Source organism: Rhinichthys klamathensis, unplaced genomic scaffold (assembly GCF_029890125.1).
Source record: "Rhinichthys klamathensis goyatoka isolate OS25496 unplaced genomic scaffold, OSU_Roscu_1.1 h1tg000327l_1, whole genome shotgun sequence".
In the NCBI taxonomy this organism is placed as follows: domain Eukaryota; kingdom Metazoa; phylum Chordata; class Actinopteri; order Cypriniformes; family Leuciscidae; genus Rhinichthys; species Rhinichthys klamathensis.
In genome coordinates, this window is record NW_026606842.1 from 12,993 (window position 1) to 32,451 (window position 19,459).

The 19,459-nt window shown below is 38.3% G+C and overlaps 1 protein-coding gene across 3 annotated transcripts in view; it reads right to left on the bottom strand.

The window, feature by feature from the left end:
• Positions 1 to 19,459, bottom strand: part of LOC130105738 (rho guanine nucleotide exchange factor 18-like) — a 44,602-nt gene that overhangs the window by 12,287 nt on the left and 12,856 nt on the right. For all 3 annotated transcript variants that reach the window (XM_056271876.1, XM_056271875.1, XM_056271874.1), the window contains 15 exons: positions 12,752 to 12,816; positions 12,501 to 12,555; positions 7,393 to 7,546; positions 6,200 to 6,306; positions 5,922 to 6,062; positions 5,562 to 5,812; positions 4,194 to 4,319; positions 3,047 to 3,164; positions 2,709 to 2,963; positions 2,197 to 2,273; positions 1,930 to 2,108; positions 1,768 to 1,841; positions 1,246 to 1,431; positions 926 to 1,072; positions 450 to 568 (listed from right to left, as the gene is read on the bottom strand). In XM_056271876.1, coding sequence (XP_056127851.1) covers positions 450 to 568; positions 926 to 1,072; positions 1,246 to 1,431; positions 1,768 to 1,841; positions 1,930 to 2,108; positions 2,197 to 2,273; positions 2,709 to 2,963; positions 3,047 to 3,164; positions 4,194 to 4,319; positions 5,562 to 5,812; positions 5,922 to 6,062; positions 6,200 to 6,306; positions 7,393 to 7,546; positions 12,501 to 12,555; positions 12,752 to 12,816 — 2,054 coding nt within the window. The remainder of the gene's footprint in view (positions 1 to 449; positions 569 to 925; positions 1,073 to 1,245; positions 1,432 to 1,767; positions 1,842 to 1,929; positions 2,109 to 2,196; positions 2,274 to 2,708; positions 2,964 to 3,046; positions 3,165 to 4,193; positions 4,320 to 5,561; positions 5,813 to 5,921; positions 6,063 to 6,199; positions 6,307 to 7,392; positions 7,547 to 12,500; positions 12,556 to 12,751; positions 12,817 to 19,459) is intronic.

Genomic DNA, 19,459 nt, shown 5'->3' on the forward strand with positions numbered 1-19,459 from the left:
TGATACAAATAATACACATTAGTGTGTGTGTGTGTGTGTGTGTTAAAATGTACACATTACTTTAGAATTTCTTTATATGTAAAATGCTTTGACTTATATTAAACTGTATATGCATAGATAAGTAATACACATTACTAAAATAAATAAATATATAAATATATATTTCAAACTATTTATTATAGTTACTATATTCTATAAATTAATTATTATATATTAACTACAATAATATACTAAATAATTTAACATCTATATTTCATATATATCATATAATTTAATTTATAGCTTGACAGTTATATATATTGACATCTTGAATGGTGTGAAAGTTTAAAACTGACAAAATTTCTTCCAAATTCCTGCCCAAAACCATATGATGTCACTCTCCTGGTTTAGTAAACATGGGCATGTTCCTGTCATGTGTTGGGCAAACGGCTGCATGTTGGTTCTCTCACCGGCTCATGCTGGTCCTGACACGTGTAGACCTCTTTGAGCAGTGGATCCGAGCTGGCCCTCTGACTCCTGTCCCTGGACCTGCCGGACGCTCCGGGAACCTTCTTCTTAATACTGCCGTCTGATTCAACACACAAATACAGCTGTTTACAAACTTACATTGGGACGGTACATAATAGAATTGCACATTAACGCCACAAACATGTCAGTGACAGAGATTGTGGGTAATTAGGCCTCAAAATACTGCATGCACACATATTTGAAGAGCATCCGGGAACATTTCAAGCACTATTTTCAATATATTATGATGTGAGACACATCTTACCAACAGCGTTGCACAGATATTTTGCGAATTGGGATGCAAAGCCTTTCAAATACGCAATGAATATAGCGATCAAACAACAATAATGAGTCTTCAGTTAATCCCCATTAATGCAACATGTATAATCAGTGTCTAATCATATGTAATGGCTCTTACTCTTAGGAAGTATGGTAGCGATGCTGTCGTATCCGCCGAATGTGTCTGCTCTGCGTGGCAGCAAACTCAAGGACGGACTCTGGTACCCTTCAGTCTGTGGAGAAGTTTCCCGAGCTCCAGATGTCAGGAGGTTCTGAAGGTTCCCCACTACAGAAAGACGAGAGATACGCTTCACTAACTACATTTAGCTCTTAAACAATCTCGTTTGCTTTCAGACGCAAGACTGCATCATAACGGCAGTGCTAAAGACATTTAATAAGTGATTGAGTTATTATTATTATTCAGGCCCTGATCCTGTGTGAGCTGCTCAGATGTGTTACCTTCAGTAATGGCTCCTTTGAGCAGCTGCTCCCCCTGCTGGAGGTCGGAGGCGTCACCCCGCAGAAGCAGACAGGAGCGAGAGCTGGCGTCTTCTAGACCGGCCACAGATTCAGCCAGCTCTGCAAACAACTGCAGTTTCTCTGTGAGGCTCTTGACGATCTGAGCGTCCTTTAATGTCAGGCGATCTACAGAAATTGAGAGTAAAATATGTAAAAAGAATTTAGAAATCTTTAAAGCAATGTCATTACAGTCAGTTTTGTGCACGCACACACACACACACACACACACACACACACACACACAGAGAGATAATAATATATATAAGCATACTTTTATTTTTCTCTTATTTTTGAGAAAAGATACAGGATTTGCAAGATTTCAATAGGAAAATGCAAGTGCGCCCTCTAGTGACAAAAGATCCTACAAAGCTCTTAAAAAGCCATCACACAACATCAAAATGAGCAGAAAAACAAAACAAATGTCATGATTTCTGAAACAAACATAGCACATGTGGCATTTACCTTGAAACTCTCTGAACCGGGTGACTCTGGCTTCCTCTTCCTCACTAAACAATCTCTCTTCTGTATGTGGACAGCTGGTGGACAGGAACCAAGGAAGAACGGTTAAAAAAATGCTGATCGAAGTAAATACTGACACTAATGTGGTGATAGACGGGGACAGACCTCTCCACGGCCTGACGGATGTGGGTGATCCACGCGTTGCGGTCTTCTTTCGAGGCCGTGTGGATTTCGTACATCTCGGGTTCGTTCGAGGAGGCACAGATGAGGAACATGGCCCGCTCCTCGTGAGCCACCTCTCGCACGATCAACTTCTGCAGTGAAATAACTGATGGCTTGTTGTCCTAGCACAAAAACAACACAGATGAGTGCATTAAGATGAACAATTTCACATCCTGTATGAACCAAAAACAAGGTGCATATCGTACTCACCACTGTTGAGAACACATATCTCTGATCCTTTTCTTGCAACAAGACGAGAACATCTGTAAGAAGTATAGCTAGAATATCTGCAACGGAAGCAAAGAAGGATCTCAAATGTCAATTGTGAACCACACAGGCTTATATATGCAGTTGCGTTCCCACCATGAACCTTTGCGTTCGCTTGGAAAACGTTTGAGTTCTCTCGCTGAAGTATTGCGTTCCCTCAAGAACATTTGCGTTTACTGACAAAACATTTGCGCTCTCTAGGAAAAAGTATTGTGTTCCCCCGAGAAACTTGGCATTCTCTCGCAAATCATTTGCGTTCTCTCACAAAGCTATTGCGTTCTCTCAAGAAACAGAGAAATAATATGAGGTGGGAGGAAAAACTATCACATAAGATTTGTGAGCAACCGCAAAGTTTCTCAAAGAGAGAATTTAAAAGCATTTTCCTCCCATCTTATTTTTTTTACCAGCACCCATGGCTTTGTACCTATGTATGCGAATTATCATTTTCATAATACCTTTGAGGCGACCAGATGCGGCTTTCCAGTTTACCAAGCCCTCGTACAAGAGCTTGCGGCGGCCCTGAGAAAGGTCCTCCTTACGAAAGACACGTCCATCTTTGATTTTCCCGTGGGACTTGGGCTCCATCTTGGAAGCAATTTCTCTTAGCCGGGCATCCTTCTCGTAGAGATTGACATGGCCGTCCACCTGACCTATGGTGTCTTTGATTAGACCGAGAGCTTGTGCTAATCCTTCATGTTCCTCTGTCCCGGCTGGAGTGAGAAGAAAGTGTTTATAACCTTGCCCATTCATAATGTTTCATAATAGATATATTTACGGCACAGTAATGACCAACCTTCAGTGTTTTGCAGGATGCGCTCCACAAGAACAGGATACTTGGTGATTCGTTGTGTCACCAGCAAGATGCACTCTGGAACACCTAACCGCCGCACTATTGATAGATTACTTATTTTCTGAAAAACATTAAGGTGAGAAAATTATTCAAAGCAGTGCTGAGGACAAACTAGCAAATGTTAGCAACATTGAGACGTATAAGATCTCAACCAGTGGTGGAGGAAGTACTGAATCTCAGTACTTAAGTAAAAGTACAAATAACCAGAGACATATTTACTTTAGTGAAAGTAGAAGTACCACAATGACAACCCTACTTAAGTAAAAAGTACCTGATTTTAAATGTACTTTAAGTATTAAAAGTAAAAGTACTTGCATAACAATTTATTCTCTTAATGTCTATATTCTAATGATTAATAAAACAGTTAATTCTAACTCATTCAACCTAATACTCATATAATGATGTTCAATATGATGGAAAAGCAGTTATATTTTAAGTTTTTGTCACCATTTCTGAACAAGCTTGCAATTAGGCAATATACACATCAAGCTTACTATATACCCTTACTATATACGGTATATATATATATATATATATATATATATAAACACACATATGTTAAAACGCCGTATATGACGGCGTTTGGCTGTAAACGCGATTCATTTATGGCGTAATTCTGAACCTCTTGGCTTGCCTTACTAATCCTAACCAAACGTATAATACACACGCACCCCACATCACTACTAAACCTACCAATGCGTTTCCTATGCATGTAAAAACTAATTTTCGCGTATAAATTGCACGATAAACACACTGCGTGCTATAGAGACGCATTTAGTGTGACCGGGTTGATATATCTATGGCAACCAAACTTCACTGGTGAGACAGAAACGTGCGATGAACGGACGGTCAGGATGACGTTTTGGCAGGGGAAAAACTGATCAGAAAATGTAACGAAAATGTAACAGAACGTTGTAGAAATGTAGTGGAGTAGAAAGTATAATAATTGCTGCAAAATGTAACGAAGTAAAAGTAAAAAGTTTGCACTATTGATTCTACTTAAGTAAAGTACAGATACGTGAAAAATTTACTTAAGTAAAGTAACGAAGTATTTGTACTTCGTTACATTCCACCACTGATCTCAACACACCCTCATGAGGTTATGGAACTTCTTGTTGCTCTGCATCTGCTCTTTGTAGTAGTTGACAGCTTCAGTGTGCCGACTGCAGAAATCCCCATATCTTTCCTTCATTCGCTCTCCAAGCTCTCCAGAAAACTAAAACCAGATGAACACAAAATCACTTCCTGCTTGACATGTGCTGTTTTTGTCACACTTCCTGCTTTACACTTCCTTCCCAATGTTTTCTTCTTCATACCTCCTGTTGTCACACTTCCTGTCCAACACTTCCTGCTTTCACACTTGTGTCAACAGCATGTGTGAAGCAGAAAGTGTAGGGCAGGAAATGTGAAGCAGGAAGTATAGGGCAGGAAGTGTAAACAGGAAAAGGCGACAAGAGAATGTATGAAGCAGGAAGCAAAAGCACAAAAGTGTAACAACAGTATATGAAACAGGAAGTGTAAGGCAGGAAATATTACAGGATGTTTGAAAAAAGAGGCGAAATTAAATGAAATATGAAGTGGGAAGTGTAGGGTAGGAAGTGTAAGACGGGAAACATGAAGCTGGAAATGTAGGACAGAAGTTGTGAAGCAGGAAGTATGACAAAAACACGAAGACTGGGGCAAAAGTGTGAAAACAAGATGCGGGAACCTGGAAGCAAAAGTCAGGAAACGTGAAATGTTGGCCTTTACAGCAGCAGGAATTGTGGGAATAAGCGTGGGGTGAGAGCGTGACAACAGGATGTGTAAGCAAGGAACCGTAGGACAGGAAAGGTGAAGCTTCAAGTTTAGAAAATGTAGACCAGGAGGTGTGAAGCAGGAAGTATGACAACAGCAGGAAGTCTGGGGCAAAAGTGTGAAAACAAGATGTGTGAACCTGGCAGGAAAAGTCAGGAAACGTGAAATGTTGGCCTTTACAGCAGCAGGAATTGTGGGAGTAAGCGTGGGGTGAGAGTGTGACAACAGGATGTGTAAGCAAAGAAGTGCATAAAACATCCTATTCTTGTTACAGGAAATGTAATGAGGATGTTTGAAGCAGGAAAGGCGAAGCTGGAAGTTTAGGAAATGTAGGCTGGGAAGTGTGAAGCAGGAAGTATGACAACAGCAGGAAGTGTGGGGCAAATGTGTGACAACAGGATGTGTGAAGCAGGAAGAAAAAGACAGGAAATGTGATGAGCGAAGTTTAAGGCAAGAGGGGGATGACAGGAAGTAGGAAATGTTGGGCTTTACAACAGCAGAAAGTGTGGGGTGAACGTGTGAAAACAGGATGCGTGAAGCAGGAAGCAAAAGACAGGAAATGTGAAACGGGAAGCACAGGGAAAAAGGGTGACAACAGGAATAATGAAGCAGGGAACACAGAGCAGAAGTTGTGAAGCAACGGCACTAAATTTAGAGCATGTACCTGGGATATAAGAATATCTGCGAGTTTATGGATGGCATAGTTGTGCTCGCTGCCCGGCTGCACAGACTCTGCGCGCCGCTCCCTGAGGCGGGATAGGAAGTGGTTGTGCAGCTCCAGCAGACTGTCAAGCTGAGGAAACAGACAGTCCAGCTTCCTGTCGTCCAGCTGTAACGTCTCCCGCAGCTCTCGAGCATAAACGCAGAGCATGATCTTGAGCGTCCGCACGTGGTGGATCTCCGTCTGGATGAGCTCTGGAGGAGACAGGAAAAGCTTTAGAGAAGATCTGGAAACACTTGACAACTTACAGAGATAAAAATGCACAAGTTCCCAGAGCAGTGTGGGTAGGTAAAGAACACTAACCATATATAACATCCTGTCTCTTCATCATCTCCTTCGAATATTTCTTTAAGAAGTGCTGATCCACAGCCAGACTCCAGGACTCCACCTCGAAGTCTTGCGCAATGGCTTCCAGCTCCCCTCGCACGGTGGTGTAATAAGCATCTGCACACAAACAAATCAACATTCATTCAGATCGTGAAATACAAAGTGTTGCTCAATGCTTTACAAAACCCCCGTCGTAAACCTCACGTTCTGGGTGTTCTCTGAGTGTTGTTGGGCTTTTAAAATCAACCCCTTACCTTCAACGATGAGCGATTCGGGTACAGTGGAGGCGAGAGATAGAGTGTCGTCAGCCGGGCGCTTCAGCCTGAACCCGTCAACCTCGTCCATCTCTCCTGCGATAAAGCTGCCAGAAAACATGACTATGCAAACGCTGCAGTAATTATGAAAGCACGTTCTTCATTTGCATTGATACATACGCCTCACACTTCTAATGCAACATGAATATAAACAGTAATATTAACACTAAAGCATTATAGATGTTACATTATATTATGCAAACGAGATGGAGCCAGTTTGTGCTTAAAGGGATAGTTCGGCCAAAAATGATATTTAACACATGCATTACTCACCCTCAAGCCGTTCGAGATGCATATGTCAATCTTGTTTCAGACGAACACATTTTCAGTTATTTTAGAAAATGTCTTAGACCCTTCAGTGGATATAATGTGAAGCAATGGGGTCCACCTCCTTCAAGTCCCAAAATGTGCATATATCCTTCACAGAAGTAATCAATCCGGCTCCAGGGGGATAAACAAAGGCCTTATGGGGGTAATCCGTGCGGTTTTGTCGTAAAAATATACATATTTAAAACTTTATAAATGAAAATATCTGACTTCCGGCAACGATCGACGCGCGTTCACGGGTGATGGAAGTCGGCGTACGAGGTATGACGTAGCGTAGGAACCGTCGTGACGTAGAACAAACGCGCCTGCGCAGCCAGAGTGCAGAGCAAAACAAAACTACACTCAGTTCACCCGTGAACGCGCGTCGATCGTTGCCGGAAGTCAGATATTTTCATTTATAAAGTTTTAAATATGTATATTTTTACGACAAAACCGCACGGATTACCCTCAGAAGGCCTTTGTTTATCCCCCTGGAGCCGGATGGATTACTTTTGTGAAGGATGTATGCACATTTTGGGACTTGAAGGAGGTGGACCCCATTGCTTCACATTATATCCACTGAAGGGTCTAAGACATTTTCTAAAATAACTGAAAATGTGTTCGTCTGAAACAAGATTGACATATGCATCTCGAACGGCTTGAGGGTGAGTAATGCATGTGTTAAATATCATTTTTGGCCGAACTATCCCTTTAAGGTGCCTTTATCATAAATCGCTTTTTGATGATAAAGTAATTATCTTCCTTTCTAAAGTAATTAATGTTGGTGAAGTAATGAGAATGTGTGACTGCAGACACACAGGACTCACCCGCTGCTGCTGCTGTTGTGGCTGACTGTAGGGTTGCTGGAGGCGGCAGGTTGGGCGCTGTGTCCTTTGGGTGGAATGGTCATACCTGTAACACAGCGCGACGTTCGGGACGAGCCATTGATGGGAGTGAGGGCAGAGCTGGGGTCCCGCAGAGCTGCAGAGAAACGAGACGGGTCAGTGCGATAGCAGTGCCTCAAAAGCGAGCGAGGCATGGAGTCGAGGAAACGGCAGGTGAGGAAGTCTCGATGGAGGAGTACTCGAACCCCGAGCCTGCGGGACAGACCCGAGGACGGCGGGAGTCGTGAAGTGCTCTTCCTCTGAGAAGCTCGGACTCTGGGTAAAGCCAGTGCCATGATGTCTGACTAACTGAGACCTCACTAACTGAGAGGACGGTTGGTCTTATAAAGAGGAGAGTGTGTTCTAGAAATCACGCGGGCACCTTCCCTCCTGGCCTCCCTCCCATCGCTCCCCTGTTGAGACGGAGGAAGTTTTAATGAAACAGCTGAGAGTCTAAGTCTCACAATCAGATTAGTGTGAGCAAGTAAACCATCAAGCTCAATTACCATCTCCAGGGAGAACCTGACAGATAATACATGATAATAATAATAATACATTCTTATTGAACACGTTTTAATTTAGAAAGAAAAAAATACTAAAATCGTTCCATCTATTTAGGTCTAAAAATGTTGAAAAATCTTTTTTATTAATAATAATTCATAATTTTATTTTTATTTCATTAATAAATATTGTTCTATTCTATGCCCATGCGGCAAATTAAACAAATAATAAATAACCTTACAAAATATAAAATTTGAAACAAATGCTGCATTTATATTAAATACAATTACAATAATAATATATTCTTTTCTTATCTATTGTTATTTTTAATAAAAAAAATATCTACAAATATATTTATATTATTAATAGATATGAATGAATTCAACTTTATTAGCATATGCAGCAGATTTTTTTTAATATACAAATATGAAATCGCAGCTTACATTGAATGTAATAAAATCAGAATAATTCTCAGCCAAAATAATAATAATTTTGGTGGCCGAAATTTCGGTGCTTCCCTAGTTATTTTTTGTAATTGCCATTTTAAACAGGCAACTGGTCCAGTCGGGCAATTCTCTTTCAATTGTGTCTTCAAAAAAATCGACTTATCTTGGTCGAGCACTATAAAATAATTGTATAATTTAATGTGGTATTATTTTTTCAAAATTACTATATAAATTCACTCTTTAGTATCCCATTCAGATGAAACAAGCATTTAGTAAATACATTTATTAATTACATTTGTTACATAATTAAATAAATATGTATTGGTCTCCATCTAATTATTAAATGGACGTGCTGACAAGATTAACAATGCAGCTATAAATGTGTGAAATCACCCATATTCAGCTGCAGCCCCTTTATGCATTTACAAGAAGATGTTCTTGCAGAAGTCTCTGAGTGAAGGAGGACATTTCCAGATGTTTTCCCCTGGGGAGTGAAGCATTACAGGCTTCATCCGCACTTCTTAAAGCAATTCCCACCTCGGCCTCGGTCACAGCGGGAGGTGTTTAACGAGATGTCCAGAGCTCAGGAATAATAACCACACTGGCAAACTGAACATCTGTCTGAACAGAAGGATCCTCTGGTGTGATTTCATGACGAAATCTTACAAAACAAGAGGTAAAGAGAGGCTAGGCAGGAGGAAGCCACTAACAACGTACATGAAATGCTATTCTACTAGATTTGGCATTCTCAATCAGTTTGATCACTGCCTGAATGTGTTGCGTTAACCAATCAGCATCCAGGACTTGCAAGTGCCACTATTATGCTATTTTAAAGGTTCTTAATGTTGTTTTGGAGGTCTCCTACAAGAGGTTTACCTGCATCAAAAGTAAAAAAACACTTTCATTTTCTCATAATATACCTTGCACATGACCACATTTTTCAAATGATTCTCAAATGACTCGTCTGATGAATCAGTCTCTCTAAATCCCTCCTTTCCGCGAGCTACTCTGCTCTGATTGGCCAGATGGCAAAGTCTGTTGTGATTGGTCTACCGTGTACAGTGAGTGTTTCGGAAGCTAAACGCTCATTACCATAACTGAACTGCAGCTCCGTCTGAAGGGTTCCTCAGTTCTCAGTGATAAGACAGTAACAATGACGTCGATTTTACCATATGAATCAGAGCGCGAGTCCGATGATGAAACATTGGAAGAACTAGTTATTCAACACGAACCTCCATCGCAAGGTCGACTTGAGCAGGAAGTTTCTCAGTGATACACTACTCAGTTTGAGGTACATTATATGAGATGTTTCAACTGTGATTCCTCTCCATTAGCATTAACAAGTGTATGTCCATCAACAAAACGATGTGCATATTTCTAATTTATTTATTGAGGTATACAATAACGTTGCATATGTTCGCCCAGCACTAAAGTGAATGACTGATATAACAAACGTTTGTAAAACAAATCTTGCTCCAACCTTTATATTTACTCAAAGTAGTAAGAACGACAGACAATCTGCATTAATAGACACAGTTTTAGGTAATAGTGGCCCACAGCTGCTTAGCAGAAGTATTTCAGTAAGTAATAACGTGAGTTAGCCGGAAACGTACACAATATAAAGCACAGAAATACGTATTTTGAACACCCGGTAGAAAATATATACATCAATAATTATTCACACCTACAGGTTGTGATTCTAATGCTGCGTTCACACCGGACGCGAATAGCGTGTCAGGCGCGAGTGATTTCAATGTTAAGTCAATGCAAAGACGTGTTACGCGCATAAAAAATTCCTGCGACGCGAATGAGGCGTAGAGCGCAGCGCGGTAGACGCGAATACGCCTCATTCGCGCGTCAAGTTCACACGAATGGCGCGAATTGAGCGTCTGGCGCGTTACGCGCGAATGGTGCATTTTCGCGTTTGACGCGAATTCGCGTCTGCCGCCCGAGTTGAAAAATCTGAACTTCTGCGTCAATTCGTGCCGCGTTAACCAATCAGGAGCCTGCTTGCTGCTGTCACGTGGTGAAGTGACAGTTTATAATGTTATTTTATGTTTGGCTTCAATAAATTATTTTGTAATATGACTAAAATGCTTGGTGTGCAAAGCAAATCTTTCACATAAAAACTTGATTTCAATATATGAGAGATACTCATTTTGTATTGAATGCTATTTATTCCATATCTATTCTAGATTATATGAAACATTATTATTCTAATGTAAAGACAACAAACACAATTTAGTGTATAAAAACTTTTTTTTTTATCACAGGACAGGTTTCACTTTTGGAGGCTGGCTCCATTTATTATCAAAACAAAAATAAATGACAGATTAGGTGGGTGCGGGCGAGGGTGAACCTCGCGCCGGGCGGTAGAGCGTGGGCTCGACAGGCATAGACCACTCGAGGCCGAGGCCTTATACGGCCTACGCTGTCCTCGTCAGCGTCCTCACCGTTAGGTCCACCAAACCTAGCTCCTGGAGCAAATTGTGAAACTCATGAAACCCTCCGGATGGTCTGGTAGACCCGAGTACAGCGACGATGTCCCCTACGCAGCTGTTTCTGCTCTCCAAGCGGTGACTCTCTCGATTAATGCTAATGCTAGATAAACATCTAAAAAGTTGGCCGCCAAGGGGTTTCGAAACTTTCGCCTCCGGATTTCGCCTCTGACGAGTCAGTTCAGTGTGTTAATTCACGTGTCAATGGCGAAATTGACGCGCGTAAAAAAAAAGTTTGAAGCGAAATTGACGCGCGTCAATTTCGCCATTGACGCGCGAATTAACACAAAGTGGTCAAGCGTATAACTAGACGTGGCAGGCGCGAATTTGACGCGCTATTCGCGTCCGGTGTGAACGCAGCATGAGGAGCAAGTTGGTCCAAATAAACTGGGAACTGACCCATCTTTCAAGAGCAAGCGTTTTGCGAATCCCTCGTTGAACTCCGAGATTTGAGAAGCAGTCGTCAGTAAAATAACGTGTTGTGGGCTGGTCAAGTTGTTCAGGCGGAAAACGTACAACATAGACAGGCATTATGCAAATCTAGTGACGTAGAACCGTAAAGCTGTAGGATTCGGATAAAAAACGACTCGTATTGGCGGTTCAGAGTCGATTCTTTCTTTTGGGACACAATAACTTTATTTTATCTTGCACTTTCGACTTTACAACTTTGCAGAACGTTTACATTCACAAACAGCTATAATTACACACTGCATGAAAGGGAACATTTGAAAAACCATAATAGGGGCACTTTAATATTCGTTTATTAACATGTGCAATGCAGAATCCTGCAATTGTCCAAAACTGTGTCCAACTTACAGCACGAACAACAGTAAGTCCTGATCAGATTTGTGGGGTAATTAATTGTAGAACCGTGATTAACCTCTTTAGTGCTTCTCTGGTGATGACAAATGCAGGAAAAAACAGCCAGATGACCTTAATTTGCTATCAGGGGACTCAGCATGTGCCGGCCCAGTGTCCATTAAACAGACCATCACACACACACACACACGAGAGGATGGCAAAACAAGCTCCTCGTGCAGCGGCACGAGTGAACTAAACCGAGCAGATTACAAGTGGGAAAACGCTTATTTACCAGACACTTCTTGCAGCAAATAATGAGATATATTATATTACTAAAATAAAATACTACGTGAGAAAATTTAACTTAATTCTAAAGTTAAAAATGTTGCCTTTGCAACAAACTGGTATAAAATAAAGTAAAAACTAAAACTGAAATACAATTCAAATTCTCCCATTCCTCACAATCTTATAGATTTATTGGTGATATTTAGAGTAAATTTCTAGTTTTTGTGACAGAAAAAAACCCCTGATATGATTTAAAATAATTTTGCCCCCATAAATAAAATATAAACCATAAATAAAATATTACACCTTATATTGTCGCTAACTTAATTTTAAGTTTCACCTACTACCTTCAACATAAGATATTTGTTTATAAATGCAAATGAATTTAAACATTTACTGCAAAATTGTTTCACAAGTAGCGACACGCCATTGGTTAAGCGATATGATCCACACACATCATCTAATCACTGATCCAAGTATAATGCTAAAACCATGGTAATTAATCTGCAAATGTGCTTACCTTGACTATACGACTGAGCTGCGGCGTTTGGCGACTTTTGCACCGAGTCTTTTGTCTGCATAGAGCAAAAAACACAGTGACCGGCTTAGTTTATCATTTACAACAAACCGCACAAACTGCCACTCCTCTGACCAAAGATAAAGCCTTTTATTGTCTTTAAGAAGCTAAATTTGATCCAAACTAATACAAAGTGAAGTTTATTCATTTTTTTCAATATTTCATGTGAATGTATAAATGTGCATGAATCTTACCTTGCTTTTACTGCTACACTCGGGCAGCAGGTTCTTGCAGCTCTTGTGGACGTTCACGGCGCAGTCTGTCGGCCCGAACAGAGGCGGCGGCAGAGAGAGAAACATGTTAACACTTTCCTTATCAGAACCAACATGTAGGTTGTCCCGTAAACTGAAATTACATGGAAAGGGAGGGCTCGAAGAACTGGGGCGGATTGTAACGCTACGAGACCGTTATGTTTCGCAGAATACTGCTTTCATTGGGAAAGAACAGCAAAGAAATAATGCACTAAGAAATCTGGCAGATATTTAAAAGCATAATCAGATTATCAGATATCTGTGTTTTGTTTTTCTCTGTGCAAACAATCTATCTGCACAGGTTTATTGGGGGTAAACTAAAGAGCTTTCAGAAGTGCTCATTATCCATTCAAAAAGTCTCTGTCCTGTCCCTGCGGGCCATTTTCCACTTTTCACCCCACAAAGTGACTGATTCAATCCATTTAGCCACAAACCTAATTAGAAACACAACAAACTGAGAGTCTGATCAATGCCACCATCACAGGACATTACGGCAGAAAACACTGACATCTGATGAACTTATACAGAATATAATAAATCTAAACTTGTGGCTTCTAGTTCATTTCTACTGGCTTTGAGGACATTTAGGGGCGTTTACAGTAGAGGTCTTCACTGGTCTACTTGGATCCAAAAACCCAGGGTCCGAACCGAGAGGGTTCAGGTCCAAAACTTTGACTAGTGCCTCAGACACGGGTTGGATGTGATATTAGCAGCATCAGGTCTCCGGAAATTAAAAATAAATGTGTTTTTACCGGACGGACCTGAGCATTATTATTTTAAAATGTGCCAACTTTCCACTATACGTTTCAGGTGTTTAACAGGTATATTTATTATTTAAAATAAATAAATATTAAATAATTATGATAACGAGGTTATTATCCCCCTTCTTCTGTCAATACACACTTTCAGGGCTCCGGTCTAACATTTGAGAGCAGACGCACCGGTGCCACTAAGTTCTACAGATGGTGGCGCCAGCACCTGATTTGGTAGCGCTGGGGATATTTTTTAATCATAAAGGCAATTTAATCATGAAATTACTATTGTTTTGCATTAATAAATGCAGTTACTAATAATATTACATGTTTGTTTATTGGAAATTTGACAGTAAAGCATTGAGCTTGAATTGAGATGCAGATAAAATTAACTTATTAACAACAGCAACGTGCACAAGCCTCATTTTAGAGGCAAATGTTTTAAATATTGTACTCTTATTAAATGTAACATTGTTCTTCTATAGTATCACACTGAACTGACCGACAGCTTCAGTGATTATAAAAGAAGCACTCTTCACTTGCTTTGTGTAAGTCAGTCACAATTTGAAGAAAGAGTTTTTGGTTAATAAGTTTACAGTGCGTATCATATGCACGCAAAAACTATTTTTGCCGTATAAATGGCACGAGAAATAAAATTCGTGCTATAGATACGCACTTTCATGAGATCGTGTTGTATGTTCCCACCAGTCCCGAGATCTTTCTCGCGTAAACGCATGAATCGGATATGGGTCACAATTTAAAGTGAAGAAAATATTTTTTAAAAAGCGAGAGCCGAGGAAAGATTTGGGTGCACCTAAAATGTTGTGCTGGTGCACCTAAATAAAAAAGTTAGGAGCCCCAGTGCAACCAAGGCAAAAAGTTAGTCTGGAGCCCTGAACAGTGTACAAAACAATAGTAACAAAATGGCAGCAGAGCGTTTGCAATATGAAACAAAAGAGAGCGAGTCCACAATACTAGATGGCATAATTAAATTACTGTATACAAAATATTGATTTGACTGAGTTTTAATATTTTATTAGCTCACCAAATGCAAAATTTCCACGAAGAAAAACCGTTCCTAGCAAGCGTGTAGCGCTGCTGACTTCAGTGACCCGAATGAGCCTGTGTTATCTGTTTTCAGCGGTTGTTATCTGAAAATAACTTACCGCTGGATGGCGTGATTGACAATCAGAATCAAGTATTCCACAGAGTCGTGTAATAACGTGACAACAGAACCGGAAGACAATACAATGCTGAATAAAGTCGTAGTTTTTGTTATTTTTGGACAAAAATGTATTTTCGATGATTCTAACTAACCCACTGATGTCACATGGACTACTTTGATGATGTCTTTATTTCCTTTCTGGACCAGGACAGTATACCGTACATACATTTTCAATGGAGGGACAGAAAGCTCTCGGACTAAATCTAAAATATCTTAAACTGTGTTCCGAAGATGAACGGAGGTCTTACGGGCTTGGAACGACATGAGGGTGAGTCATTAATGACAATTTTCATTTTTGGGTGAACTAACCCTTTAAGGAGGCTTTATTCAAAAACACATTCAGCTCAGCGTCGACATCAAGAGAGCATCTAATAACGGAACAGGAACTAGAACTCCACGAGGATCAATCATAATCCTGTTATCACATCACATGATCCGCTCACTGGAATGTAAACGTGGGCCGAACGCAGACAGTGTTTTTAAGGAAAACCACACGTGGTTATTTATCTCACGCTCTGACAAAGACATAAAACGAGCTTGTGTGACAAAAGCGAGGTGAACCTGAGTGGGCGTTAGGTCAGGCATGCGGAGGGGGAGAATCCCTGAACGCAAACTCAATTAAAGCATGTGACCGTGCAGAAAACCCCACAGAGAAACCAGCTTGAAACATGAGGACAGAAGGAACCGAAACATCATCACTCCTCCAAAAACAGACCAAAAAGTGCTTAGAAAGGACAAGAATCAAAACCACAAGAATTCAATTGTCAAGAATACTAAAACATTTACTAATAAAATACATATCTGTCACTGCACAAACATAATCTGCTTCATATATCAGTCATAAAAACCAACATTGGCTGATCTTTAGTCTTTAATAAATCAATGTTTTTGGTTAATAAACAGTAATAATAATAAATTAATTACTTTTTTTTTATTTAAAAAAAAATAAAAAAAAATATAATAAACATTTTTCCTCATGAAAAATAAAAGGAAATCAAATCGATTAATCTCTGTTAATCGCATCTAACATAAAAGTTTGTAATATATATATTTACACGTCACACTTCCATGTTAGATGCGATTAATCGATATGACAGCACTAAAATAAAATTATCTCATAAATTCTTAAGCCAAACCAAGACCAAGCAAAGATTGCAAGACTGAATAATTCATATTTATAAGACAGGATGTAATATTCAACACAGTGTCACATTAAAAAAACTAATTTAATGTTAGATCAGATAAAAAGTATCCTAAATAATGACATGATCTTGTCTAACTATTTTAGATTACAAAATCAAATCTGCATAAATAATGGCATAATAATTAATAATTATTATTATAATAGTGATAATCAATTAAAATATTTACATTACACGTCTATTGTTGATATAATTTAATAACCGTTTTGTTGTAAAAAAAAGCAGAAATTAACAATAAAATTTCAACATTGGTCAAATTTTAGTTTTTAATAATTGGTTAATAAATAGAAACTCAAAAAATATATAATAATAAAACGCCTAATTTTGTCTTTTTTTTATAGCAATATGATAAAAATAATAATAATAATTCATCCAAATTAAGACCAGTAAAATTATTTACCAGTGAATTATAATGACACAGAATGTAATATTAAAAACATTGTTACAAAAAAGTAATAATTTATGTTAAACCAGAACCAAAATATATTAATACAATGATATGATTACTATAATTCACTTTTATTATTCAAGTTATTACGTTAACTTGTATTTCTAACTTGTTGAGGCAACCACTCAGAAGACCCTAGCAACCACAGAACAACCATCCAGAAGACCATAGCAACCACAGAACAACCATCCAGAAGACCCTAGCAACCACAGAACAACCATCCAGAAGACCCTAGCAACTCGTTCTGGTGGGAAACTGGCGTCATTCTTGATTAGTCAGGTCTTATATTGTAAACATGTTAAATCTTTATGCTGAACACAAAAATCTCAATGAATTACAATCAGCCAAATGAACGAGTATGAACAAAAGCCGTCTGAATAAAACAAATAAAACGCCTGCGTAACACTGACCTGCTTGACTAGCCAATGAAACTAAACACAGCGGACAGCTGACCTCTCAGCAAACCCAGCAAACTTTCAACTGTTTTAACGCGACTGTCATTTAAAAAGTTTAAAAAGAGACACCTGTAGCTAAGCAATCACCTGCGTGAAGTAAAAAACAGACGTTTGTAAAGAGTTTGAACGTGTTTTAGCTGCTGTGTGTTTATTAGCTCTGTTAGCAAACACCTGTTGCGCTGAACAAAACTCACCGTTTATGACGCCGTCACGCGCGTTGCGATCGCATCACCTCAAACATCACTCAGGTTACTATGACAGCCACACAAAAACACACAACACATCACTTGGCAACCTAAAAAAAAAAGCAGCGCCAATCGCGACTGATGTATGTAGATTGACTGTCCCTGCACTGCGCCGCGCGGCATTATGGGACAGGAGGCGCATTCCACAGGCTAAGTCCCACATTTAAAGGGACAGGCGCGAGTTTCACTGAATGGAGTGGAAGGAAAGTGTCTATGGTTCGATGAATAATGAATAATTCTACAATATATATTTGTTTAGATATAAATATGAAAATGCTTTTATAAAATATATTAGACCATTTATATATTCTATATATATAACTTAATATTTCCATTAATAATGAAAGAATGAGGTTTTAAAAATTATATATTGTTTATATGGTTTTAGATATATATATATTATTATATATATATTATTTTTTATATATATATATATTCTATCAATCCAACCACTCATCCATCATTTTATGATTCACCAAAAGATAAATATGGAAATATTGAAAAATACATAAACATAAAAATTGTTTATCTGTATGTAAATAAATAAAAAATAAATTTGATCTAAATCTGATATATATAAATACATTTGATCTAAATCTGATACCAATAAATATTCTGATACCAATAAATGTACTTTTGTACATAATTCTAATGTCTTTTTCTAATGTCTTCATCAGCTTTGTTTATACAATAATTTTTTATTATGCGTTTAATCTTAATCTTTTTATTAGCTTTTTTTTATGTCGAACCAAAACATATAAATATATATATATATATATATATGTTAGTGCTGTCAAATTAATCGGGATTAAGTTTTTCTAAAATAAAAGTTTGTTTATATAATATATGTGTATACACACACACACACACATATATATATATATATAATATATGTATAAATATAGCAATATATATACACACATATATTATATAAACACATACTTTTATTTTAGAATCGATTAATTTCGATTAACCATACATCCAACAATTTTAAGAAAGCATAATTATATTTATACAGTGCTGTAATATAAATGTGCAGTAAATATCTTTTTAATTTATATCTACATAATTTCACATATTTCATAAAAAAAAAAAATCCTTGTATGGAATTTAGTTTCTAAAATAAATATACCAAATGTTACAAGCCCTGATCTCCTGTACTTACAAGATGAAGCCATCCATAATTTCATTTTATTAATCCATCTATCCGAATCCATAATTTGCAAATCCATCAAAAGTAATTTGTAGATGATGGCATATGATGCCGCATCAGTGGTCTAGTAATATTTCAGCGTCACACTAGTGATTACTTTATGTCTGCTGTAATAAAGCTGTACTGGTGAACGGTCATGACTGGTTCAAATGAATTGAACACAGGACATAGAGGGTCCTTCCTCTCAATCCTCAAGTCTGAGGAAATACATCAGCATGACTTGTTTAATAAGCAGTGCCATGCAAAAAATCATACGTAATATTTACCAGTCGCCACCAAATGACTTTTAAATTTACAGCTGGTACTGAGCAATTGTGCTTTTGTCACTCTGAATATAAACACATGAGTCACTCTTAGGACATGCACACTGGAGATGACAGTGGAGAATACATTTTATACAATAATATGTGTGTGTGTGTGTGTGTATTTCATTTTATAAATTCATTTTAATGCATTTAATGCATATATACATAAACATTATGACATATTCATATATTTTATTATACTGTATATTAACATTTTATTCAAGTAGTTTTAAGAAAATAAAAATAAAGACATTGCTTTATGTGTATTAAAAGTGTAAAAATATCTATTTTTAAAACGTTCTTATTTTGATAGAACAAAATATGAGGGGATTTCCCATGCCGTTAAGGACTTCAAAGTAACGGACCGTAACAAACAAATGAGTTACAGCAACACTTTTGTTTATCCTTTTCTGTAAGTCTTGCACCCTGCCAACATTGACAAAGCATTAAATATAAAAAGAAGGTTTCCCAAAATAGGGAAACAGACAGTCAACAAATGAACTCATAGTTTCTAAATGAACATCTTCTGGGACGTACTGAAACAACTTTACTTGTGACTTACTTGAAGGGACTTTAGTCATTAAACATCACCAACACCAACACAGTGCTGAAGTAATGACCCGTCATCTTACAACTTAGTGATTCTTAAAGGGACAGATTACCTACAAAATTAAAATAAGTCACTATTTATCATCCTCATGTCATTTAAAACCCATGCAACTTACTTTCTTGAGTGGGAGACAAAGGGAGAATTTCTGAAGAATATCCAGGCTGCTATTTTCCATACAATGAGAGTGAATGGGGAC